At 39.8% G+C, this 27,814-nt stretch overlaps 1 protein-coding gene across 1 annotated transcript; it reads left to right on the forward strand.

The window, feature by feature from the left end:
- The first annotated feature begins 551 nt into the window (after positions 1-551).
- Positions 552-27,735, forward strand: gpn1 (GPN-loop GTPase 1). The gene is made up of 14 exons (XM_022664773.2): positions 552-762; positions 2,013-2,106; positions 3,108-3,147; positions 6,125-6,191; positions 6,280-6,317; positions 6,433-6,511; positions 8,662-8,756; positions 9,433-9,478; positions 9,646-9,792; positions 10,427-10,509; positions 11,593-11,632; positions 13,729-13,819; positions 14,036-14,143; positions 27,041-27,735. The coding sequence occupies exons 1-14, from the start codon at positions 586-588 to the stop codon at positions 27,130-27,132; spliced, it is 1,197 nt and encodes a 398-aa protein (XP_022520494.2). The 5' UTR covers positions 552-585; the 3' UTR covers positions 27,133-27,735.
- Positions 27,736-27,814: the final 79 nt, after the last annotated feature.

Below are 27,814 nucleotides of genomic sequence, written 5' to 3' on the forward strand. Positions count from 1 at the left end.
TAATTACTTGAATTTCTTGTCTCTTAATAAAGTGTTTGAGAGCATCAGTTAAAGTAAAGTAGTGAAGAGGTAGAGTTACAGGTATACAGTGAATAGTGAATATTTGAGTAATGTTCGAATCCAGATTATGAGAAGAAACAACTACTCAACTACGTAAAGAAAAAAAACTTTAAGAAATTGGAAATGAAGTTCAGTCAATTAAAAAAAGAAGAATTTCAAGAACTTTGAAAGTATCCTCAAGTGCAGATACCACAAAAAAGACCATCAAAACGTTATTAATGATGAAACTGGCTCTCATCAGGAAAACAAGGAAGAGCGAGAGTTTCCTCTGATGTACAGGATAAGTTTATCAAAGTTACCAGCCCCAGAAACCACAAGTTAAAAGAGTTTTAGGTTTGTTTAACACTGTTTTTAAGTTACTAAATGAATTATTTATGTATTTCTTTATAATCTGATTGATCACTTTACTATTTATTTACTATGGCGGGTTTATAAAGTGTGGTTTTGTCTCCATCTAGCGGACAGTAGCGGTACTGAGCGGAAAGCTGTAGTCACGTGGTCCGCGGCGCTGCGGTAGTGTACAGCATGGCGGCTGCCGGTGGTTCTATTACCGGGGACGGAGCTCCGGGAGAAAACCCGCAGGATAGACCCGCCGCGGGGGAGCAGGAGGCCGGGGCGGGCGGGGAGAGCGGCCCGCGGGAGAAGCCCGTCTGTCTCATCGTTCTGGGAATGGCTGGATCCGGGAAAACCACGTTTGTACAGGTACAGATACACGAGGGCTATCTCCTCCGGTCCACCTTAAATGTTCCATAGTTCCATTCTGGCGCCTGAAGGTGTTTTTCTATTGCTACTGCTCTATTTAAGGTGGAACGGACAATTCGAAAAGAATCCAAGTTTAGCTTTAAAAATAATCAAAAATAGAAAATATAGATCAGTTTTAGCTTCTCTAAACTTTACACAGAGTGCTGTACATTTACTTCAGCTTAATTATTACACACACATTAATCATTAAATACATGTTCAGAACTATGTAAACACCCGAATGTTATCTGTTTTTATATTAATGTGTTTTAATATTATTATTATCTTCTTTATTTACTTTATTTAACATTTAAACACTGGATCAAAATATGTGAAATCACATATCACACAAGTTTTTTACTTTATTAAGTTCTAATTTAAAGTATAAAATAGTCATTGCAGACTTTTCCAGATTTAAATAAAACTATAAATATAGATATTTTATAAACAGAGGTTTTGGATAGGTATTGGTTTTATATTGGAGTTTAGTTCAAGGCCTGTTAAAACAATAAAAAAATATATATTGTCTTATTATAAATATTATGAACTTTTTATTTTAATATTTTATTTACAGAATAGAGGTGGCGCTTAAATATTGTCACGTTATTTCAGTTTTTTTTATCATAATAATATTCTTGGTGATTTGACAAAACTTTGATTTAAAAAATAATAATAATTGCAATAATAAGTGCAACAAAATAAATACAAATATTTTTAGTTCATATAAATATTACCGTTTTTTTTTCATTTAGTAGAAATAAAATAAATCTGTAAACTTTTGTTTATTTTGGAAACAGTACATTTACCAAGAAAATTGTAGAAAATTATAATAGTGTAACAAAAAAAAAAATCTGATTGAGAAAAGCACATTCATGTGAATTGCCAGAAAGTCTTAAAAACTTACAAAACTGTGATTTCATTTTATTTATGACTTTTTTATGAGGGGCTTATATAAAAAAAAATGTTTAATGTCAGTCTGAATGTCTGAATACTCATCAGAATTAAAATAGCATTATATTAGTGGCATAAAATGGATGTAAAATGACAATAATATTGTTTATCGCAATTATTTATGTATATATTTATTAATATATTGTCCACACAGCAATAATTATTTTGACAGGCCTATGCATGGTATAATATATAATATAATAATAATAATAATAATAATAATATTAATAATTTCTTTATCTTCTGTTTTTATTTTACAGCGTCTCACTGCTTTTCTCCACTCTAAGAATTCTCCTCCGTACGTTATTAACCTCGACCCTGCCGTCCACGAAGTCCCGTTTCCAGCCAACATCGGTAAAAGTAAAATTTTTATCCAATCAGAACAGTTGGATCTAATGAAAGAATATAACACTGCTATCTAGTGGGCGGAGCTTATACGCAAAACTTATTGAACCACTTCTGACACCAATCTTTACATCTAAGCTAATACTAAACTAATCAATACTATTGTTTTTGAAAATTGATACAGTATTACAAAACAAAATGTTGCAATACATTAGTATACAGCCCTGTAAAAAAAGAGAGCCCTTTAAAAATGATGAGTTTCTTTGATTTTACCAAATTGAAAACCTCTGGAATATAATCAAGAGGAAGATGGATGATCACAAACCATCAAACCACCAAACTGAACTGCTTGAATTTTTGCACCAGGAGTAAAGCAGCATAAAGTTATCCAAAAGCAGTGTGTAAGACTGGTGGAGGAGAACATGATGCCAAGATGCATGAAACAAACTGTGATTAAAAACCAACCAGGATTATTCCACCAAATATTGATTATTTCTGAACTCTTAAAACTTTGTGAATATGAACTTGTTTTCTTTGCATTATTTGAGGTCTGAAAGTTCTGCATCTTTTTTGTTATTTCAGTCATTTCTCATTTTCTGTAAATAAATGCTCTAAATGAGAATATTTTTATTTGTAATTTGGGAGAAATGTTGTCTGTAGTTTATAGAATAAAACAACAATGTTCATTTTACTCAAACATAAACCTATAAATAGCAAAATCAGATAAACTCATTCAGAAACTGAAGTGGAATCTTCATTTTTTACAGAGCTGTATAATATCACCCCTTCTAAGTGCTTTAGTACTCTAGTGCTTTGTACGAGCAGTAAGTTTACATTTAGTGTAAAAACTTCAGATCCCATAAAGCTCGGTTCCAGATTCCTCCTGGAAGCTCCGCCCCCAGTCAGTGTTCAGTTTCATCAGCATCTCCAGTCTGTTTTAAATGTTTTAAGTGTTAAATTTAAATATAAAGAGATTTAATAATTAATACTGTTTTGTGTTTTATCTGCAGATATCAGAGACACGGTCAACTATAAAGAAGTGATGAAACAGTATCCTTTACTGCTCTCATACCGACTCACTGTGACGTGACTGATGAGCTCTTATGTTATATGTAGATGTGTTATATTTGCAAATAGATTAATACTTAAAACTAATTTACTCGTTATTTTGTTTAAGTTGTTTCGGAAGATTTTAGAGACGAGACGTTTTAAAATTAAGACATTTTTACACTAATAACAGTCTTTGCAATGTCATATGTTACTTTACAACATGTGTAATAATGCCCTGCTTAGTGCAGTTCAGACACTGACCTAGTCTTAGAGTCTCTGTAAAACACCAAATCCACCGGAGATCCTATTTAAACCTATAGTTACTCACAGAGGTGGATAGTCCAGCTCCAGAGAGTAAAAATCCAACTGCTTTAAACATCTAAACACCTACCTATCTCTATTTTACTTGGCTGGTGGTGTTTTTCCTCCATAGACTAATTCTAACCATTTGTTTCTTAGCTCTGAATTACTGGGTAAAGTCTATAATGTGAAAAATAATGTGTCTATAATAAAACATTTTACTCCTTTTGTCCTGTAGTGAGAAAATTCCTATGTTTGAATGGCAATTATGTCAATAATTAGTCAACATAATGGATATAAAATGTGTTGCCTAGTTGTTAATGTGTGTTTAAATCAGTACACCTTGTGGAAGAGGCAGCTGAGACTAGGGGTGGGCGATATGGCCCTAAAATAATATCACGATATTTCATGGTCATTGCGATAACGGTACACTTGGCGATATAAATTAATGATTTTTTTTTTTCAAGAATACACTACTGCAACAAAATAAAAATTGTATTTATTTATTGCATACGATTTATGTCACACCCCTAACTGAGACATTAAAAAGTACAAGAATTTAATCAGATTTGTAAAAGAGGTCAATGATGCAGAATATCACGATACTAATAATAATAATAATAATAATAATAATGCACTCCAAATATCTCCATATATCCAGGATTAAAGTAAAATAAATGATACTGTACAGATATAATCTGTCTCTAGTAGATATATAATGGGTAATGAGAACAGTGTGACTTTTTCTTTTGCTAAAAACAGTAAAAAAGTAGAACCCTGATGTGATAAACAGGATGAGTGATATGGCCCCATATTTTTAGGGTATAATATCATAGTTCACCATATTTAAAAATGTTGGCGATATTATCGCATACGATACGGTATGGCACACTCCTAGCTGAGACACAAATAATGTAGAAATAATAAACGGACTTAATGGTAATTTGCATTCGTAAAAAAAACGTATTATTATTATTATTATTATTATTATTATTATTAAAAGAAACTTCCTCACAATAGAAGAGATTAACTACATTTTTTATCAAAACATGGTCAAATTCAAAGTAATGTATACATTTTGTTATTGTACATCTGTATGATTATACATATACTGTATAAGTATTATATATCTGTAATTTTATATCTGTACGTTGACTATCAAAAAGTTCTGCTAAATCTGTGTAGGGCTCTAAAAGTTTAGGCTCAGGAGCCTCACCAATAAAAACACGAATAGAGGTCATGATAAAAATAGTCATGACTAATCGATTAATCGAGAAAATACTGAACTAGTCATATTAAAATAGTCAATAGTTGCAGCCCTAGTCTACTGCATATCTATATGTACTAATATATTATAGAGCTGCAACTAATGATTATTTTGGTAGTCGACTAATCTGTCGATTATTTTTCCGATTAGTCGACTAGTCAACGATTATTTCTAGGGGTGTGACGAGATCTCGTGGCACGAGATTAAAACGTGACGATATTTCCAAGCTTTAACCTGTCTCGCGGGAAAAAAAATAGGTTAGTGTGGACTTTTTAAGCGGGATCTGGCAACACAGCAGTACTGTTTGTGGTGTATTTAAACGTAGTATCAGCGCCCCCTGGGGGGGAGTGGTTGGAGGAGATACGCTCTGTCATTACTAGCCCACCGCGCTCCGCAAAACCAGCAAGCTGATTGGCTGTTTCTCCTGAGAGAAAATGTATTTGGGGCTTTCATTTGGCGCCCCCTTTAGTGCAGCGCCCCTATGCGTCGCATTGGCTGCATACACACTTTTTAAGTTGTAGGTTTGGCTGCATTTTGGCTCCAGTGGAAACAATAAACGGTATTTTAGGAGATTTAGGAGAAAAAAACACAAACCATAGTCTTAATGTGACTGGTTGTGGTTTGTTCTTATTGTTTGCACTCTCGTTCTCATGATGTAAGTGTCTCGTCACACCCCTAATTATTTCTGCCGTGTCCTTCATCTCTGCTTGCTGTGGGTACGACTCCTGTTTCTAGCTTTTCCTGTTATCACTTCAAATTTATTAAAACAGCTAAAAATGGGATTTAAATGTCCTTCAAATATCTTGATATCAAATATCTAGTTGTCCTTATATATTTATAATGAGGAAATATATAATCACAAGCCAAATTCAGTGTAAACTTTAAGTGTCGCCAGTACTTGTTTAGTGCTGCAAAATTAACGATTAGTTGACAATGATTTTTTTTATAAGCGATATTGTCGATTATATCGACTAATTGTTGCAGCCTTAAAAACAGTTTAATTTATAGGTGGTGCAGCTCTTTAAATCTGGTATTAAAAGTGTTTTTTTATGTTTAAGCACAAGTTTTGAATACAACACCAACACAACATTCATCCTCAGCTTTAAAATCTGCCTTTTTCACAACAAATAATAATAATTACAGCGTTTTACAGACATATTAACCACTACTTGATGTTAATAATCATTAAAATGAATTAAATCCTATTTTTTCCCAGTCTTTCACAGTGTTTCACAGTGTTTTACAGTGTTTTACAGACGTATTCACCAATACTTTGATGTTAATAATCATTAAAATGAATTAAATCCTCATGTTTCACAGTGTTTCACAGTGTTTCACAGTGTTTTACAGTGTTTTACAGTGTTTTACAGTATTTTACAGTATTTTTCACAGTCTTTAACTCAGGTTCAGATACGGTTTAGGGCCGAACGGAGGAATCGTCACCTCTTTAAACCTGTTTGCGACTCGTTTTGATCAGGTAATCTCAGAGTGTGCAGCAGGTGGCGCTGTTCTCTGGTTATTTGTGTTGGGTTTCAGTGTGTAATTCTGTTCTGCTGCTCCTTCAGGTGATGAAGTTCATCGAGAAGAAGCAGCACAATCATCAGTAAGTGTTTCTGTATCTGATCAGCTGCAGGTTTGAATAAGAAAATTGCTTTATATTTAAATACTGATTAATGAATTCATTCATTTATTAATGAAACCCTGTTTTACCTGTGCAGGTATGTCCTGATTGACACACCTGGGCAGATCGAGGTGTTCACCTGGTCAGCGTCTGGAACCATCATAACTGAAGCACTGGTAAATATCCTGCTGCGTATAATCTACAATAATATAATAAACTAAAGAATAAAGTAATATTCCACAATAACTAAAGTGTATTTATATATTTAGTGCTGTATATAAACTGTAATCAGTATTTTCTCAGATATTTTGGTGATATTATTGCATATGATACCATATGTTCCACCCCTGAAGCCCAAGTGTGCTAAGCTATCAGTTCTTCAGCTGAATAAGTGGAGCAAAAAATAAATAAATAAATAAATAAATATATATATATATATATATATACAGTGAGTCCAAGAAGTATTTGATCCCTTGCTGATTTTCTTCGTTGGCCCACTAATAAAGACATGATCATTCTATACTTTTAATGGTAGATGTATTCTTACATGGAGAGACAGAATATTAAAAAGAAAATCCAGAAAATAAATCTAAGGAATATATATTAATTGATTTGTATTTCATGGAGTGAAATAAGTATTTGATCCCTTAGTATTCATTAGCAGTTCTGGCTTTTACAGACCAGTTAGACACTCCCAATCAACTTGTTACCTGACCTGAAGCCACCTGTTCTCACTAATCACTTGTGTGAAAAACACCTGTCCACAGAATCAGACAGATCACACAGATTTCAAGTCTCCAACATGGGTAAAACCAAAGAGCTGTCACAGGACCTCAGAGTCAGAATTGTTGACCTTCACAAAGCTGGAATGGGCTACAAAAAGATTAGTAAGGTGTTGGATGTGAAAGTAACAACTATTGGTGCAATTATCAGAAAGTTTAAAGAGTATAACATGACAATCAACAGACCTCGGCCCGGTGCTCCAAAGAAGATTTCGCCTCGTGGGGTGGCAATGATGTTGAGAACGGTCAGAAATCGTCCTGCAACCACTCGGCAGGAGTTAGCAAATGACCTGAAGGCAGCTGGGACCACAGTTTGCAAGGAAACAATTGGCAACACTTTGCGCAACAATGGATTCACATCCTGCGGTGCCCGAAAGGTACCCCTGCTGAAGAGAGCACATGTGGAGGCGCGCCTCAAGTATGCCAATGATCATTTGAAAGATGAACCAAGTTATTGGGAGAAGGTTTTGTGGTCAGACGAGACCAAAATTGAACTTTTTGGCCTCAATTCCACCCGCCATGTGTGGAGGAAGAAAAATGCTGCCTATGACCCCAAGAACACTGTGCCCACCGTCAAGCATGGAGGTGGAAGCATAATGTTTTGGGGGTGTTTCTCTGCCAAGGGTACAGGGCTACTTCACCGCATCACTGGGAAGATGGATGGAGCCATGTACCGCACAATCCTGAGGGACAACCTCCTCCCCTCTGCCAGGGATCTGAAAATGGGCCGTGGTTGGGTCTTCCAACATGATAACGACCCAAAACATACAGCAAAGGCAACAAAGGATTGGCTCAAGAAAATTCACATTAAGGTCATGGAGTGGCCCAGCCAGTCGCCAGACCTCAATCCGATCGAAAATCTATGGAGGGAGCTGAAGGTCAGAGTTGCCAAGCGACAGCCCACCAACCTTCATGATTTAGAGAGGATCTGCAAAGAAGAGTGGGCCAAAATTCCCCCTGGTGTGTGTGCTAAACTTGTGGTTAACTACAACAAACGTCTCACCGCTGTGCTTGCAAACAAAGGCTTTGCCACTAAGTATTGAGTGTGTTTGGCAAGAGGGATCAAATACTTATTTTCCTCATTGAAATACAAATTAATTAAAATATATTCTTTAAAATTATATTCTGGATTTTTGTCTTGATATTCTGTCTCTCCATGTTAGAATATATCTACCATTAAAAGTGCAGAAGGATAGTGTCTTTATTAGTGGGCAAACAAAGAAAATCAGCAAGGGATCAAATACTTCTTGGACTCACTGTATATATATATATTTTTTTTAAGAATTTATATTGAGTCCAAAGTTTTAATGAATGGGTCAATAGAAAAATATATTTCCATTTTTTAATTGAAAAATAAGAAGATTTATCATTTTTTGAACTTGAAAATTGAACTTTGCAATTTAACAAAATCCATTTTATTCATTTTTAATTTCCATTAATCTGTTTTTTTTATCTGTTTTATCCAAGTAAATCACACTGATGAGAGCTAAATGGCAGAACAGTATTTTATTATATTATATAATATAATAAATATATTCTTATAGGCGTCGTCTTTCCCCTGTGTGGTGATGTACGTGATGGACACGTCCCGCAGTGTGAATCCCGTCACCTTCATGTCCAACATGCTGTACGCCTGCAGGTCAGCTCATCCTGCATCTCCATTTATAATAATAATAATTATTATTATATTCATATTTCATTTGAATAATACCTTTCCTGACAACTCAACATATATAAACATATATAAACAGACATAAACAGAATGTATAATGGACCAAAACACAGTAAAATACTGCAGGTAAAACTGCAAATAAAATGACATTAGCTTGTAATGAAATACTTTTTAGAGAAATGAAAAAAAGATGTATGAATGTCTGAAAGAGGATGCAAAAATAATAAAAGCATGTAAAAAGAAAAGAAAATAACTTGCATGATGAGTAACATACAATAAAGTAAGCCTGATAAAATTAGATTTATAACATTTCTTAATAAAGATGATTTTTAAATAAAGATTTAAAAATAAAATGTATTTATTTAGTATAAGTCTTTTAGAAAAATGGTCACATTTTGCTTTCATTTATTCACATTATTTGCATTTTAATTTTTTGTAAGTTTGAGTCTTTTTTTGTTCCTACAAAACACTATTTTTAATTATTGTGTTCTTGGTACAACTTAAACAGGCTAATATTACAATAAAATAATAATTTATTACTTCCATACGTAAGGTATTGAATGATGAGTCTATGGTAGGTTAGTGGATGTGTGTATTAATGTATTTAAAATACTAAAATCTGTTCTGTTTCTGTTTCCTGCAGCATTCTCTACAAAACCAAGCTGCCCTTCATCGTTGTTATGAACAAGGTATTTAATAATAAAATTATGGGTAAAAAAGAAGTAAAATCAGGGTTTAGTTATATAAAATAAATCTGAACACAGTAATCATTAATGCCTTCCTTTATTTATTAATGTTAATAAATCAGTTTCTACAAATATTCTTAATTCTCTCTCTCCGTTTTTCTGTATATCAGACTGATATAATAGATCACAGTTTTGCGGTGGAGTGGATGCAGGACTTCGAGACGTTTCAGGACGCTCTGAATCAGGAGACGTCGTACGTCAGTAACCTCACGCGCTCCATGAGTCTCGTGCTGGACGAGTTCTACACCAACCTGCGGGTAAAACTTTATACAATCTCTCTTCTATTGCTATCTTACACCCCACACCTCCTGCCTGGTTTAAACAGCAGCAGAGCTTCTGAATATATCTACACTGATGGGCGTGGTGTTCTGGAAATGAGGTGTGTTCAGGTACATTTCTGGAGTTTTATCTTGTTTATTTTGGTAACAGAAAACACAGGAGCTCCACTGACTGAATACAACCTAGACAGACGCCAACAGTCAGACGTTCATCGCTATCTCGGTAACACAGGCGCTGTGCCGAGCCGAGCGTACGCCCCCACTTATTACACACACATGAACACACAGCAGCACAAACCCAACTTTTACATCAACAATAAACAGAATAGTAAATAAAATAACATTGCTGTTCCCGTAAATGAGCTGCTGGAGCTCCTTCACAGCGTCAACCAGCAGCTCAGTTTCCTCTGCTGAGAAGAGTTTGTTGAACACGTCCAGGTAGCTGCACCGTTACAATAGCAATCCACCAAAGTCTATGGACTTCATTCTGGAGCTACTGTCACATTTACAAATGACTAGGTGTTTGTGTGGGATGTGATTTCAGTCACTGTTTATTGTGCCCCTGTTTTTATTTATTAATTTCATGTGTGTGTGTGTGTGTGTGTGTGTGTAGGTGGTCGGTGTGTCTGCAGTAACTGGTTCTGGACTGGATGAGCTGTTCGTTCAGGTCGCTGAAGCAGCTAAAGAATACGAGACGTAAGAATTTTATTAACTCACTTATTTTAGATATCTGACTTCAGCAGCCGGAGTCTGAGAGAGAGTAAGAGAGAGACAGAGAGAGAGAGAGAGAGGGAGAGAGAGAGAGTACAGTAGATCATGCTGTTTCTCCATCAGCAGCCGGAGTCTGAGAGAGAGAGAGAGAGAGAGAGAGAGAGTACAGTAGATCATGCTGTTTCTCCATCAGCAGCCGGAGTCTGAGAGAGAGAGAGAGAGAGAGAGAGAGAGAGAGAGAGTACAGTAGATCATACTGTTTCTCCATCAGCAGCCGGAGTCTGAGAGAGAGAGAGAGTACAGTAGATCATGCTGTTTCTCCATCAGCAGCCGGAGTCTGAGAGAGAGCAGGTTGGTACAGGCATCTGTTAGCCGGTGTATCAGAGCTGGGGATCTGGCACTTTCCTCTAAACATGCATTCTAAAACATAAGTTATATTCATTTCTCAATTTAACATTTAAGATTGCTCAGAAAAATGTGCAGCAGTATTAGATAGACTACATAGTGTAATTTTACATTCATACAGTTTAGCTGCAGTGAAGGTGTTTCTGATAAAGTGGCCAATGAGTTAAGACCAAAATGGTGCAAATGTAAGGGAATTTAGGTATGTTGCTTTGTATTAGTTTTTTTAATAAGTTAAATTTAGTAAACAATTTGTAATTGAGTCCAAAAAAGTGCAAAAAGTTGTATTTACAGATATTTAAAGTTAAATTGATTCACTAATTTGACCAGGCGTGCAAAAATAAACCTGCTTAAGATTGTACATACAGTCTAAATCTGCTCACCTTCATGTCCAACATGCTGTATACGCCTGCAGCTCACTTCATCCTGCATCTCCGATTAGTAAAATTCATTTATTTATTCATTTAGTAATTTTGTAAAATTAAGTATTTTAAGAAGATTAGATTATTGCATTATTAATAATTTTTGCAAATATTTTTGTGTAAGGTTTTCTATACAGAATGTTCTGCTCCAGTTTGCTGCTGCGTTCTGAATGAATCTTGTGTGTGTGTGTGTGTTTGCGCGTGGGCTGAAGACTAATTTTCCTGTTTTTTCTCTGATATTTAGAGAATATCGGCCGGAATACGAGCGTCTGCATAAAGAGCTGGTGAGTAATGTTCTGGTGGGCGTTTGGCAGAAGTGTTCATCTCGCCCTGCTTCTCTCAGAAATTAGTAATTAATAAATTCAGTAATGAATGGATATTAGAAGGGCTTAATCTGATTAATATTTATAATTATTCTTATTTAACCTGCAGATCAAACGACTGTCTAACTAACTAACAGGAGAAACCTGCAGAGTATCACAGTTAGGGATGTAAAAATCAATTTATTATTAAGCCTTTTTTAAAGCATTGCATAAAATACATTTGCAAGAAAGAGTATGTGAATCTTTGGGATTATACTTGGTGTTTTTTGCATAAATTGGTGATTAAATGTGTTCTGATCTTCATCTAAATCACAACAATAGACAAACACAGTCTGATTAAACTAAAACCACACAAACAATATATATGTTTGCATGATTTTATTGAACACAACATGTTAATATTCACAGTGAGAGTAAATAAAAGTATGTGAATCTTTGTATTTAATAACTGGTTGATCCTCCTTTATCAGCAAAAACCTCAACCAATGGTTTCCTGTAGCTGCAGATCAGACCTGCAGAACGATCAGGAGGAGTTCTGGATCATTCCTCTTCACTAAACTGTTTCAGTTCAGCTATAATATTATGGGATATCTGGTGTGAATCTCTCTCTTGAGGTCATGATGCTGCAGCATCTCAGTTGGGTTCAGGAGGTCAGGACTCTCCAGAAGGAGTATTTATTTATTTTCTTCTGTTGAAGTCGTTCGGTTGTTGATTTATTTCTATGTTTTGGGTCGTTGTTCTGTTGCATCATCCGTCCTCTGTTGAGCTTCAGTTGGAGACAGATGGTCTTTAGTTTTCCTGCTAAATTTCTTGGTAAACTTGGAAATTTATTTTTCTGTTGATGACGGCAAAATCCATCCAGACCCTGAGGCAGCAAAGCAAAACAGCCCCAAACCATGATGCTCCCTCCACCATGTTTCACAGTTGGGATGAGGTTTTGATGATGGTGTGCTGTGCCTTTTTTTTCTCCACACATAGCGTTATGTGTTTTCCTTCCAAACAACTCAATTTTGGTTTCATCCATCCACAGTATATTTATCCAGTACTGCTGTGGAACATCCAGTTGCCAGAGATTTCTGTATTCAGTCTTCAGCCAACACTCTAGGATTCTTCCTCACCTCATTGATTCCTCATTCTGTGCTGTGCTCTTACAGTCACCTTTACAGGACTTTACCACACCTAGGGAGAGTAGCAGCAACAGTTCTGAACTTTCTCCTCATTTGTAGAGCGTCTGTCTTACCGTGGACACATGGACATCAAGACTTTGAGATATTTTTTAGATTTGTAACCTATTCCAGCTTCATGCAAGTCAACAATTCTTGAACGTAGGGCTTCTGAGAGCTTGATCTTTTGAGTGAGGCATGATTCACATCCAGCAATGCTTCTTAAGAACAGCAAACTCAAAACTGGTGTGTTGGTGTGTTTTCATAGGGCAGGACAACTTTAACCAACACATCCAATCACATCTCATCACATCCTGCCTCCAATTAGCTCTTAGACAAGTCATTAGCCGAGGGATTCACATACTTTTCCCCTCACTGTGAATATTAACATGTTGTGTTCAATAAAATCATGCAAAAATATAATGTTTTTTGTGAGGTTTTAGTTTAAGAAGATTGTGTTCTTCTATTGTTGTGATGAAGATTAGAATTTAACATTTAATGACAAATTTATGCAGAAATCCAAGTATAATCCCAAAGGAATATACTTTTTCTTAAAATGTAAAATATAGAGCATTATATAGAGCGCCCCCTACACTTCCTGTAGTGTATTACAGTCTGTCATATTGAGTGTGGATCATATGAACATTATAGAGCATTATAGAGCGCCCCCTACGCTTCCTGTAGTGTATTACAGTCTGTTAGAATGAGCGTGTGGATCATATGAACATTATAGAGCATTATAGAGCGCCCCCTACGCTTCCTGTAGTGTATTACAGTCTGTCATATTGAGTGTGGATCATATGAACATTATAGAGCGCCCCCTACGCTTCCTGTAGTGTATTACAGTCTGTCAGAATGAGTGTTTTATAATTTAGTGTTGTGTTCTGTGTTCAGGCTGATGCTCAGACTAAGAAACAGCAGGAACAGCTGGAGCGTCTCCGTAAAGACATGGGTGAAGTTTCGATGGAGACGGCAGTAGAGCCAGGTAAAGTAATTCAGAGACACGGACAATTACGGCTCATTAATGCAGCATCAATTAGCTTCTACTGCATGAATAATCTAAATATGATTATAACAGAGTCCGGCTCTGTTAATGGACTACTCCACTGTTGGAGCCAGTCCAGAGAATTAATCTCAATTTGTAAATGAATTAAGAGTAATTAAATGAATGTTATTTCATGAGTACGCTTTTCTTCTGCAGAAGCGTCGGGTATCAGTGGCCCCAGTGATCTGATCTTCAACAGAGGAAACCCTGAAGAGGAAGAGGAGGAGGAGATGGACAGCGATACTGATGATATTGATCACCAAGGTAATAGTCCGTATTGATTTGCTGCGACACGTAGGGTTGTGATGAGACATGTTATTGGGTTCACGAGACAAGATTTTAACAATATATGTATTAATTATTACCACTGGTCCAGTGATCCTAAGCGCTGCCACTATGATAAGGAGATAATTGCCAGTTCGAATCCCGGTCATGCAGCTTGCCATCAGCTGCCGGAGCCCCGAGAGAGCATAGTTGTCCTTGCTCTCTCTGGGTGGGTACAGTACAGTAGATGGCGCCCTTTCCCCTCATCACTCCTAGGGTGCGTCTGTGAGCTGATGTATCAGAACCGAGTCGCTGCGCTTTCCTCCGAGTGTTAGCGCTGTGATGCTCGGCAATGCTTCAGCATCAGCAGCAGTTCAAAAAGAGGCGGAGTCTGACTTCACACGTGTCGGAGGAGGCGTGTGCTAGTCTTCACCCTCCTGGTGTTGATGGCAAGCTGAATCACTAGTGATAGAGGGATATACAGCTGAGTAGCATATTGTGTAAGTAATTGTCTTATAATCGATGTCAATAAATGTTTACACTGATTATAAAGTGTAAAAGTGCAGCTGGTTTTACCATAAATCCAACAACTTCCCTCCTGTATGATCTCTCATCAGTCTCTTTAGACCTTACACCCATCATCCCAATCCCCCCTTTGAGGGTTCTATACAGATGTGGCAACCTGTGGTGGAAATACCTGTGACGATTAATAAAGACAAATATTAAGTTCTGAGTCGTGTCAGATGAGTAACAAGTTTTTATTAATGCAAATTATTGAGAGTACAATCAGTCATGAAATCATCACGCTCTGAAAGTGCTCTGAGAGTAACAGTCTCTCAGAGCCATTATTTATCCCCGCTCCGCTGTATCCGGAACCTTAAACCATGTATGGACATAAGGTTTCCCGCTTGCAACGGCATCCTTCAGAATCTCCCTTCTATCCCAAGACGGAAACTCCCTTCTGTTCCCAGGCAGACTTTTTTAGGGTTGTTTCCCGTCAGAAATGTCAGCATAACCTCTTCACGTTCACATCCTGGTGTTTACTCAAAAATGGTTATCAGACAAGGTTTCTCTGCAAGCTAGCACGTACACAAATGTCGGAATGACCGACAAGGTAACTCTGCAAAACGAGCTAATATGAAGTGAATTACCACTGTGAATATTGAGTGTGATTAAACACATCTAATAAAATAAACATGCATACAAATGATCACATCTAGTGAAATGAACATGCATAAAATGATTACATTTGTCATAACAAGGTGGTTATAATAGTAATAACATTGTGATAATGAAATTTCCCACGTCACTCCTCCCTTTTGATTCTAGGAATCAACTCACACAATTTCCTACACATTGCTCGGATTCTCATACTGAGGTTCCTCAGTAAGCATTAGGGATAGCCCTATAACAGGGTCTTCGTCACCTGGAATCATCTGAAACATCTGGTAGTGACTGAATGCACGAGTAATCATATTTGAGATACAATTCATAACACATGGTACGATACATAGGATAAGGAGTCCCAAACAAATAATAGGGAGGACCATAGGCAGTAGCCAACGTCCCCATGGCCCTAAAAAAGACTCCAGCCATGCTAACCATGGCTCATTCACAGGTGGAGGTTCATGGATTGCTTGTTTCATGTGACTTACAAGGTCAGTGATGTTCTCATAATAGTCTGGAATTGAAAAACAACAAGAGGTGTTCAAAACCTGACACACTCCCCCTTCATGGGACAGCAAAAGATCAAGAGCCATTCTATTCTGAAGTACAGCCTGACGTATGGCCCTCATCTCTGCATTTATTAGAAAAAAAGGCTTCGGTGCTACTATTAGCCATAACCAACATTTGCCATGCAAGTCCATTGATCTTATTCAAAGTAGCAGTTGTTCCACCTCCTAGGAAAAGGGACCATCCAACTGATGCTCCAGGTGTTGTCCAAGGGTCAGCCAGGACATACCCGTTGTATTTCGAACCCACGGCTCGTCGTTTCCTAGTCAAAGAGTTCTTAGGGAGAACTGCCATGTGTGGGACCACCATAGCTGGAGTGCAACACCCATTCCAAGGGAATGAGTGGACCCAAGTCCCGTTTCGGCTCTTCTTTTGTGGTAGATTGGTGTAGGCAGTTTGGCCACACACCCAGCTCACAGGTCCCGAAGTACGGGCCCCTGACATGATGTGACATTCTGTGTAGTTGGGTCTCACGGTGTGAGTGCCATCCGATATTGAACAGTTGAAGCCTAAGCTATCATAGAAGGTGATGTTAACTTTACAGTCAGTGTACCCTAAACGAGGCCCTCCTCTTATTCCAGATGAGCACATGCAGGTGGATGCATTGAGAGGGGGCACCGTGGTGAAAGACATGTTCGCAAATTTTGGCTCATATCTTGGTCCGGGGTGGGTCATGTTACATTGGGGCATCATCTGAAACATAGCAGTCACATTTCCATTAAATGGAGGGCTTTGTTTCGTGGCTGCGAAATGGGCTGATACATTTAGCATAAATGCCATCTGCCTGTCTAGAGCACAGTCTGCTGGATCCTTCAGCAATGTAGCAGCGGTCACATTGTTTAAAGGAGTCGGTATCCAGGGGACAGCAAGCTTATGGCAGACAATACATTCTCTGTTGGGAGACACCTCGTCAGCTGCTGCTACTGTGGCCATGCATGCTTTGTTTCCAAAGCACTGTTGTTCCACTCGGTCCTGAAGGGACTGATGGGACCCAGGTAGGAGGGTCACCACCATTAACAGCCACAGCATGGTGATACTGGTTTATCAGGGTGGGTGCCCCTAGCCTATGTAGACACTTTAGTGCTCAGAGTGCGGGCACGCCCAATCGCACTCGTCCCACCAGCCGTGAGACCTTAAGACACCCACTCACTGATCAACCAGAGCTTCCTCTTCTTCAGGTTTGGTGGGGGCCTTCTTGCAGTGTGTGTGATGAACCCAGGTTCCACGTCCTTCAATCTTCAGCGCAGTGTGGGTCGTCAGGAGCACAAGATGAGGTCCAGTCCACCTTTGCTGGTTCCACCTTCGTCTCCGCAGATCCTTGATCAGCACCCAGTCTCCTGGCTTGTGGTTATGGAAGGGTTGGTCAGCTGGTTGAGGTAGCACAGCTTTTACCTGTCGAGATGCAGACAAAAGAGAATCATGCAATGAGATACAGTATTCAACAAGTGTGTGGTCTAACAGTTGATCCTCCAGTGGGGGGGGCCCCACTCCTACATTGGGAGGTCTGCCAAAAACAATCTCAAATGCACTTAGGCCTGTTTTTGCTTGCACCCTGGTTCTGCTTTGCCACAGGACCAGAGGGAGACATTTGACCCAATTTAGACCTGTTTGCTGTGTAATTTTTGCCAATCCATTTTTGATGGTGCCGTTTGCTCTCTCTACTGCCCCTGCTGAGGCGGGGTGGTAACTACAATGCTTGTGCATGTCAATACCCAAATATTTGGTCAAACTTTTGAGCCCTGTGTGTACAAATGGTGTGCCATTGTCGCTAGAAACCCTTTTTGGCAGACCAAATCTTGGGATCAGTTCTCTGAGAAATGCTTTAGCCACTGCTTCTCCATCCTGTTTACCTGTTGGGAAAGCTTCAATCCATTTACTGAACATGCAAACACAGACCAGGAGAAACTTTTTTCCTTCAGCTGGAGTTAGCTCTACAAAGTCTATCTGCCAGTGTTGAAATGGTTCTGTGGCAGGTGGATGACCTGCTGGCTGCTGTGTGAGTGGTGCAGCATGTCTGTGTGTGTGTTGAGCACAGATGAGACATGAAGAACAAAAATTTTGGGCAAGTGTGTGGAGTCCAGGTGCATACCAATACCTGGAAATCTGCTCTACTATCCCTCCCTTGGCCATGTGACTCCTCCCATGGACAATTTTGATCAAAACCTTAGCATATTGTTTGGGCAGGAGCGGCCTGTTGGTGGATTTCTGTCTCCAAATGCCATTGTCTTTGTAACAATCAGTTTTAGCCCACAATTTTTTTCTAATGGTGTTGCCATTGACTGAATGTCAATTAAGGAAGGTTTCTCCTGCTCTGGTGTAGAAATTTGTGCAGCTGTGATGTTTGCATTATGAGCTGTGTGCTTAGCGACGCTGTCTGCAAACGCATTTCCCCTGCTCACTGGATCTCCTGTGGATGTGTGTGCGGCACACTTGATTACTGCGATCTGTGAGGGAAGCAAAAGAGCAGAAAGCAAGTTGTTAATCAGCTCATGGTGTTTGATCTTTGTTCCTGAACTTGTCAGGAAATTACGCTGCTTCCACATAAAACCAAAATCATTTGCCACGCCCCATGCGTACCGGCTGTCAGTGTACGCATTCAATGATTGACCTTTTGCCAATTCGCATGCTTTTGTAAGGGCTACTAGCTCAGCTGCCTGTGCTGAGTAAGAGCTGGGCAAAACGCCAGTGTCCAAGACCTCTGTGGCTGACACTACAGCGTATGCTACTCTGTTCGTTCCTGTCTTATCTCTGCTTGCTGAGCCATCAACAAAGAGCTCCATTTGCGCATTGTGCAATGGCTCTTCTTGCAAATCAATTCGTGGTGTGCACGCGTGCTGCAGCAACAGCTGACAGTCGTGTGGCTCCCCATCCTCTGGAGTTGGCAGGAGGGAAGCAGGATTGAGCGTGCTACAACGTTGTACTGTAACATTAGGCATGTCAAGTAAAGCAGTGTGATATCGCAGCCATCTCTGGGCTGATAGATGTGCAACTCTCTGATCTTGGAGAATGTTGTGCACTGCATGTGGTACCTTTAATGTAAGTGGAGCATAAGCCACAATGTCTCTTGAAGCTATTAGTGCCTTTTCTGCTGCTGCCACTGCTCTAAGGCAGGTGGGCAGGCCCTGAGCCACTGAGTCCAGCTTACAAGAGAAGTATGCAACAGGGCGAAGCTTATCTCCATGTTTTTGAGTAAGCACTGAAGTCATATAGATGCCTTTTGCATCTACCATCTGAACAAAAGGTTTAGTTGGATCAGGTATGCCCAATGCTGGCATATTTTGCAAAGCCACCTTAAGCTGTATAAATGCTTCTTCTGCCTCTTGTGTCCACTGCAGTTTTGCAGTGCTAACCCCTTTTGTAGGAATAATGTCCCTTAGAGGGCCCTCCTGCTCTGCATAGGAGGAAATGAAAGTGCGGCAGTACGAACACATTCCTAAAAAGGAAAGCAGTTGCTTCTTTGTTGTGGGCTTAGGAATTTGGCAAATTGCCTCAATTCTGTCAGTTGCCATGCGTCTCTCTCCTGCCCTTATGACATGGCCCACAAAAGTAACCTCAGTCTTACAGTACTGTAATTTTGCTTTGCTGGCCTTGTGGCCTTGCTCAGCCAAGTGTTTCAGCAACTGTAATGTGGCTTGTTTACAAAGCTGCCGCGAGGGGGCAGAGATGAGAAGATCATCCATGTACTGCGCCAGAGTGACCCCTTGCGGTAAAACTAAGCTTGCCAGGCTATCTCTCAGTGCAGCATTATAGATAGTAGGTGACTCACAATAACCCTGACACAACCTCGTAAAAGTATATGCTTTCCCTTCAAAGGAGAATGCAAACCAGAATCTGCTGTCTGGATGAATTGGAACACTGAAAAATGCATTAGCCAGATCCACTACACTGTAGTGGGTGTGTTCCGTTGGTATCTGAGACAAAATAGTGTGGGGATTTGGAACCTCAGGGGCTCGTGCTTGAACTGCTGCATTTACTGCTTGCAAATCTTGTACAAATCTCCACTCATCCCGGCCGGGCTTCTTAACAGGAAAGATTGGAGTTCTAACTGGTGAGTCTGCGCATGGCACTATGACCCCTTTTTCAAGGAGAGCTTGAAACACGGGCCTAATGCCTTCAACTGCTTCAGGTTTCAAAGGATATTGAGCTTGTCTAGGCCTATATGAAGACTTAGGTGTAATGGACACAGGTTCACAGCCTTTAATGAACCCTACATCATACTTACTGCTGGCCCACAGCTGAGGAGGGAGAGAGCTGAGCTCCAGTTCCTCTTCCTCTGTGAGCGAAACCGCCTGCACCAGTGGCGCGCTGCCAAACAGCTCCACTGTAGGCTCTGTTTTCAAACGATACTGATAAGGGCATCTCCACGTGTGGGTGGAGGCGCTGTGCTGCACATTGGGGTGTTTTGTATTAACCCAATCTTTAGCCCTGGCCACCCGTAAAGCCCATGGACCAATATTTTTCCATGGCACGGTATGGTTAACTCTGGCCAGGGAGATGTGAGGGGAGGAATTTTCTACTGTGAACAAAGTGTCCTGCTGTTTAGTTAAAGAGACCATAGCTGCTGCCTTTTCACTGTCCCAAATTAAAAATGTTGTAGATAGTGGTTCTGAAGTCTGGTGGTAAAATAACTGTTCGTATTCATGGTCTGGCCCACTGCTAATGTGGGATGTACAATGCAAATCAGTTTGCTTCCACTCTAAAGGCTTTGTCACCAGTTTCTTTGTTTCTGACAGAAAATGTTTCATTGTTTCACTCTGTTCTTCTACACAACGCCACATATATGCATATCCTGGAGCCCCAGGTGCAAATTGGACCATGCATGGTTGTTCAAATTCTATAGATAAACCAGTTGGTGAGCTAATCAAGTTACAACCTAATTTACACATCAAATCTCTAGCCAACAAGTTTACTGGGCACGTTGAGGAGATCAAAAAGCAGTGAGAGAAGGATCGATCATTTAAAGAACATTGGAGAGGCACAGACACCTTTTCTTTAACTATTTGCCCTCCTACCCCAATTAATGCTGTATGTTTTCCTGGTTGTGTTTCACATTTCAAATCCTCAGCCCTAATTACAGAATAACCAGCACCGCTGTCAACCATAAATTTCAATGTCTTTCCGCATACTTCAACATTTAACATTGGCATTGCTGTAGGATTATTGGTTAATTGCTGCACTAAACTAAGGTAAGAGAAAGAAAGATCTACTTCCCTGTCCGATGACTCAGTGGACTCGTCTGTGCCGTCCTGCCTCTCCGCCGCCCGTCACTTGTTTGACGCACTGCTGTCAACTTCTCCAGGACAGTTTCTAGCAAAGTGTCCTTCCCTTCTGCAGGCATAGCACCTGTTTGTCCAATCCACTTCAGTTTCGTCCTCTTGACTGTTTTGTTGCTGTTGTTGAGGAGCTGGTGGTCGGAATACAGGCCCGTTACCAGCAAATCCACTTCGTCCACCTCGTCCACCTCTTCCTCTACCTCTTCCTTTTCCTCGTGCTCTTCCTTTTCCTCTCTGGGAGCTTACAGTTAGCTCCGTTACCTGCTGTACCATCGTTAACATAGCTTGATCCATCGTTTCAGACTTTTTCTTCTCCTTTTTCTTCTCTTGATTTTTGAAGAGAATCTCATAGTGTCTGGCATGATCTTCAATAACGCTGAGAGGTTGTCGATAATATCCAATACAGTGTTGTTTGATGGAATTGGCCAATTCTGGCTTCAGTCCCAGTAGGAAGCTATTGCGCAAGTGTGCTTCCCAGGAAGAAACCGCATCAGCATTTTCTGCTCTGGCTGCAGGAGCGTCAAGTCCACTATGATCAGTGTGGATTCTGGTTAGACGAACCATATAATCCTGCACAGTCTCTCCGTCTTCCTGTTTGCATTCAGCGATTTTTCCCATGTTGACGTGAAGGGGAAAAGCTGCAACAAGACGCTCTTTTAAGTCTCTTATCATGTTCCTGTACTCCAAATTCACATCTGGGTCTGCTGCAGGATCTCGATTCCACTGAACATCACCCAGTCTGATGTCCTGCTGCGGCCAACCTCTGTCAATCTTGCAGTAACTTGATCCAAGTTTTCTCATCAGGATGCGCTTTATCTCGTTGGCTGTGGGTCGGCACGAAATACAAAAGTTCTCAAATTCATTTCCGAATTTCCTTCCTCCAACTTGTTGTGGGTCTGGTAATCCAGTAGAAACTTCCAAAATGTCCTTTTCAGTCCAGTATCTGTGAACTAGCATTGGCCCTTCATGCCCTGCTACTTCAACCATCGGTCCTACGAAAATCAGATCATCTGACTGGTCCAAACGCCCTGTGTTTTGGGGCTTTGCAGGAGGGAGATTGGTTTGCCCCCCCCCCTGGCCTCTTTTGCCTTGTGTTGCTTGACACCGGGGAACTTGCTGGGGCGTTGGTCCCCAAACTTGTGTTGGCTATCATCTCATCCAGCCTCTCCCTCAGTTCTGCATATGGACCGGGTTGAAATGGGCCTGCATACGCTGGTGGTGGTGGCGGTGGTGGTGGTATCTCAGCTGCTGGTGGTGGTGGTGCCTCAGCTGCTGGAGCGCCTACTTGATTGTTGTTAGGTGGTGGGCGTCGGGGACAGGCGGCGTCCAGGTCAGGATCGAGCACTGCTGAGAGACACTGAGACATGGGTTTAATTGCACCCCCCTCCCTTTCTTTCTCCCGTTTTTCTGCCTCCTCTATCCAAAACCCTGCTGCCCTTAACATATTTTCCTTATGCTTTTTCCAATGATTAGTTACTGCCCGTGGACACCCCATGGGCGGCTGCTGTATCCTCTGCTTGAATCTCCCTAAATATCTAACACCAAGACTGCCATTTACTGGAAATCCAAAGTATCTAATCCAAATTGGAACATACATTACACTCTCTGTGCCATAATTTCTACTCATCTCATGAAATAATGGAGCAGTGTGTATTTTTGGGTTATATTTTAATTCTTTAGCTAAGTGGGATCCCATTTTGTTGTTCTCTCACTTGACTTTGACTCAGAAATTTAGTTCCCAAAAATTATTCTCACCCTCCTCTATTCTTGCAGTCCTTCTAGCGGTCCGGACCTATTTTACTCTAATACACGTCTGTACTTAGAGACCTTATCAACCAGGTGGGTTTTGTACACACGCCGCTAACTGCCGCGTCTTTAGACGCCGTTAACTGCCACGAGTTATATGTCGTTAAAACTGCCACATATACTATACCGCTAACTGCCACCCCTTTAAAGGGCCGCTAACTGCCATATAGGTACTATTTTATTCTCAAGAAGGAGCTGCTTGAGGACCGGTGGAGGGAATTTAATATTAAAGTTTTTTCAAAAACTGATTTTGTCACTTACCACCACGGTTCTTATTAAATCCCGTCAGATCGGCGGATGGAGACCTGCCCCCCTTCACCCCCACGGTACTGTCCCTTTGTCTGTGGGCCTTCCTCGTTTTGGGTCCGGTCTCACCGGAGAGCGTCCTCGATGAGAGGGACCTTTCTCCGTCCGTCGATCACTCTGGGATCCTGTCTCGTGACGCCAGTTTGTGGTGGAAATACCTGTGACGATTAATAAAGACAAATATTAAGTTCTGAGTCGTGTCAGATGAGTAACAAGTTTTTATTAATGCAAATTATTGAGAGTACAATCAGTCATGAAATCATCACGCTCTGAAAGTGCTCTGAGAGTAACAGTCTCTCAGAGCCATTATTTATCCCCGCTCCGCTGTATCCGGAACCTTAAACCATGTATGGACATAAGGTTTCCCGCTTGCAACGGCATCCTTCAGAATCTCCCTTCTATCCCAAGACGGAAACTCCCTTCTGTTCCCAGGCAGACTTTTTTAGGGTTGTTTCCCGTCAGAAATGTCAGCATAACCTCTTCACGTTCACATCCTGGTGTTTACTCAAAAATGGTTATCAGACAAGGTTTCTCTGCAAGCTAGCACGTACACAAATGTCGGAATGACCGACAAGGTAACTCTGCAAAACGAGCTAATATGAAGTGAATTACCACTGTGAATATTGAGTGTGATTAAACACATCTAATAAAATAAACATGCATACAAATGATCACATCTAGTGAAATGAACATGCATAAAATGATTACATTTGTCATAACAAGGTGGTTATAATAGTAATAACATTGTGATAATGAAATTTCCCACGTCACAACCTATGACCGAATTTCAATGCGTTGTCTCCATGTGTCTCCGGATTCCGCATCGCTCTGCAGTTTAAACCGTAAAGGAGGGAACATAAGGCTCGACATCACCCTGAGAGTAATGAGTGGAAAGGGCACCATCTACCCTGATAGCTGATAGCAAGCTGCATGACCAGGATTCGAACCAGCCATCTCCTGATCATAGTGGCATAGTGCTTTAGACTGCTGGACCACTTGGCACACCGTTGCACATTTTCGCAGTGATGTTAAACTAGGCCTGGACAATAATTCGATATCGGTATTTATCGCGATAAGAAATGTTTCAATAACGGTGATATCAGTTTTGTGGTATATCGATATGTATTAGAATCACGGACAGGCGTTTTTTACTGGCGTCAGCTCGCCCCAGAGCGCAACACTTTCAGCCCCCGTAGCTGGGCTACGTCAGTGCGTGATGACGTAACCACACAGGCACGTAGCCAAATAGGCTAGGCTAGGCAAGGCTAGGTTCAAATGGCTAGGCTCGGGTCCGCTTCGCTACTCAGCACATATGTCTCGCGCTGGAGCCAAACGGAGCCGGGACGAGCGGATCCAAGGCTAAGGTAGACTCGGTTCGGTCGGCCCCGGATCCTCGAGGCCGGCCGCGGGTCCGCTCCCTTGCCGCTTTGCTGCAAATTGTGCCGGAGAGTGCAGCCGACCAGCAGCGGTAATGTTAATACATCTAAACTGTTCCACCACTTCAAGCAACTCCACTACATACAATATTTTTCTTATACTGACTGAAGCACTTTTATAGCTCAAGTTATTCATAGTTGATAAAGCCTGTAGGTTTGTTTATTTGACGGGAAAATCTTGTTGCTTTTACGTATATAAAGGCTTATTGTATTCTATATCCTAGTTGAAACACTTGTTTTAATCTGTTAAATTTGTTCACAAAGAATAAGAAGCTCTGCCTCTGTTGTAATTTAAAGTTATTTTTATTGGTAATAGTTATATTGGCTTATGTTGGACAGGGATGTCATGTTATTATTTTGCTATATGCAAATAATATTGAGCATTGATTTATTTTGACTACTTTTATTTCTAAAGTATTAAAGTTTTTGTGAAAGGAGGTTTCAAAGTCTTAAATTAAATTTTCAGACAGTAGTAGGTACAGATTTCCATTTAAGGAATATATCGTGATATAAATTTTGGCCATATCGTCCAGCACTTTGTTAAACACATATTTAGTGGATCTGCAGTGCAGAATATTGGTGTTAAATTGTGTGGAACTGAAACACCAATAAATCCATAATTGCTGGTATTTGATTATTAAGGAGTATTTTATCCTCTTCAGAAACACAGATGCTGTGAAGTATAGTAGAGAATTATCTTACTGAAATACTGAGTGATATCGTGGTTATCGTGAGATGCGCTGTGATTGGCAGGTCTGGTGGGCACGGCGTGGGGGGGAGGTGGGAGGTGGGCACAGCAGCAGGTGAATGGAGGTGGAGGTGGAAACCCAGCACTGAAAGAAGGAGAAGTCTAAGAAGTCACGATCTGAAGCACAGAGAACACCACACACTGAGAGTGAATGAAGGAGACTGTGTGTGGGCGGCTTTATTTATTTATATATTTATTTTTACTCTTTTCTCCCACTCCAGTCTCAGAGCTCTGTCTGTGATCATGTTCAATAACGATTCAGTCTTTCAGTTCTTCAAAAAATCTGTTCTGTACAAACACAACCCTGACCTCAGCCCCAATTAACAATTAGAATATCATTAAAACGTTACTTTATTTCAGTAATATTTCAGTTGAAAATGAAAAACTCATTTATTATATAGATGTATTAAACACAGAGTGATCTATATTAAATGTTTATTTATTTTATTGTTGATTATTGATTATGAAGCTTACAGCCAATAAAAACCCAAAATCTATGTCTCAGAAAATAAGAATATTATATATTATATAAGATCAATTGGTACTTTTGATAAGCAGTGTGGGCAGTGTGCCAAATCCTGCTGGAAAATGAAATCCGCATCTCTATAAAAGTTGTTTTCAGCTGTAAGATATGAAGTGCTGTAAGATTTTGAGGGAAAACAAAACTGCAGTGGATCAACAGCAGCAGATTTTAAGATGCACCTGTATAAACCCTTTTACTGCCAATTACTACAGTAATACCTGTCTATTACAGTATACTAATAATATGATATTAATAATATACAGTACCAATCAAAGTTTGTACACACTGTAAATTCAGTGTTTTTTCATTATATTAAAATGTTCTGCGTTGTAGATTAATCAAAACTATGAAGAAAATGAAATAATTAAATTATTTAGTAAACTAAAAAGTGTTAAACAAACCAGAACGTGTTTTATATTTTATATATTGGCTTGATGTGTTTAAAAATACATGCAAATGTGTAGATCAGATTATTGACAAACTCAAACCTCTAGCTAATATTACTCTGGTTTACTGAAACACTCAGGGTTCCTCAGGGTAGCACTGTTGAGTTGCATTTATTAGCGCTAATCTCGTCTTGTGCTAGCGGTTAGCCGCTAATGCTAATGCTGCTGCACCCAGCCTTAGTTTACTGTACAGAAATAGAAGCGCTTTACTCACCCAAATAAACAGTTTTCAGGAGAGAAATCTTTGTAGATTAATATCCAGCACTCGTTTAACTTTAAAATAAGTTTTTTTTTTGTTGTTTTTTTAAGAATTACAGTTTTGTTTATTTAACTTAACTTAGCTTAGCTTAGCTTTACTGGTCTCACCCCCACACCCCCTCAAAAGTAAGATCTGCTGAATTTAGATGGGAAACATGGCGACACCCCTGTTCCTTCCTAGTGTCACATAATGTGCCTTATAATCCGGTGCGCCTTATAATGCGAAAAAAATACTGTAAATGTAAATAAATAATGTTGATGATGACGTGCTGAGTATTATCAGTAGTGAATAATAATAATAATGGTGCACAGATGCTAATAATCACACCTGGTGTTTTTTTTGTGTGTGTTTTTTTTCCCCCCACAGTGACGGAGGAGAGTAAAGAGGGCGTGGCTTTCGGGAACTTCCTGAAGGAGAGGAAGGAGGTGGTGCAGGTGAGAAACAGGAAGTCTCAGTGACGACGGCAGGAAGTGAAGGTTAGGAAGCTCCACCTCAGGTCTTCTCCCTGGACTCTGAGCTTTCTGAGGATCTGATTGGTGCGTCAGGCTGCTGGAGCTTCTTCAGAACCAACGAACAGCGCGTCAGGATTTGTGTGGATTTCTGAGGATTTGTGTTTAGTTAAAGAGGGAAGCGTAGAAGCGTCCAGCTCTATTTCAGTGCTGGAGAAACAGCAGAAGATCTGATCCCTCAGGATTAGTTTAGCATAAATCTCTCATTTCTTCATATATTCACACATTTATACAGAGTGTCTGACTCAGACTGATGCTATTTGGATAAATAAGGATTTACACAGATAAACCTCCTCTCACTTCATACTTAGTTTCTCAGTTTCTCACTTTTTGGAACAGAAATACAGAACTTTATTCTCCTCCTAAAAGCCTAAAGCTGTTATTAGGAATTCTTTTCTCAGTTTATTTGTTATTACAGTGTTGTATTTATCAGGTTTGTGTTCTCTTTATATGCTGAATAGATTAAATCCATTCCTGTGTCCATAAACATAAACATGCACACTGCTGCGGTTTTGATTTTGGTGTGAAAATAAATATTTTTATACATGAGCACTCCCAGTTGTAATGTCATCTTCTCTCTCTCTCTCTCTCTCTCTCTCTCTTTTGTTCTTTTCTCTCTCTTTTATGTTTT

The sequence above is a fragment of the Astyanax mexicanus genome, chromosome 14, assembly GCF_023375975.1.
Source record: "Astyanax mexicanus isolate ESR-SI-001 chromosome 14, AstMex3_surface, whole genome shotgun sequence".
Classification (NCBI taxonomy): domain Eukaryota; kingdom Metazoa; phylum Chordata; class Actinopteri; order Characiformes; family Acestrorhamphidae; genus Astyanax; species Astyanax mexicanus.

Excerpts from the sequence above, each read along its gene's own strand:
- gpn1 (XM_022664773.2), top strand. The coding sequence starts at position 586 with ATGGCGGCTGCCGGTGGTTCTATTACCGGGGACGGAGCTCCGGGAGAA. Across the intron at positions 10,510-11,592 it reads GCAGCTAAAGAATACGAGAC|AGAATATCGGCCGGAATACG; the intron begins GTAAGAATTTTA and ends TCTGATATTTAG. Across the intron at positions 11,633-13,728 it reads AGCGTCTGCATAAAGAGCTG|GCTGATGCTCAGACTAAGAA; the intron begins GTGAGTAATGTT and ends TTCTGTGTTCAG.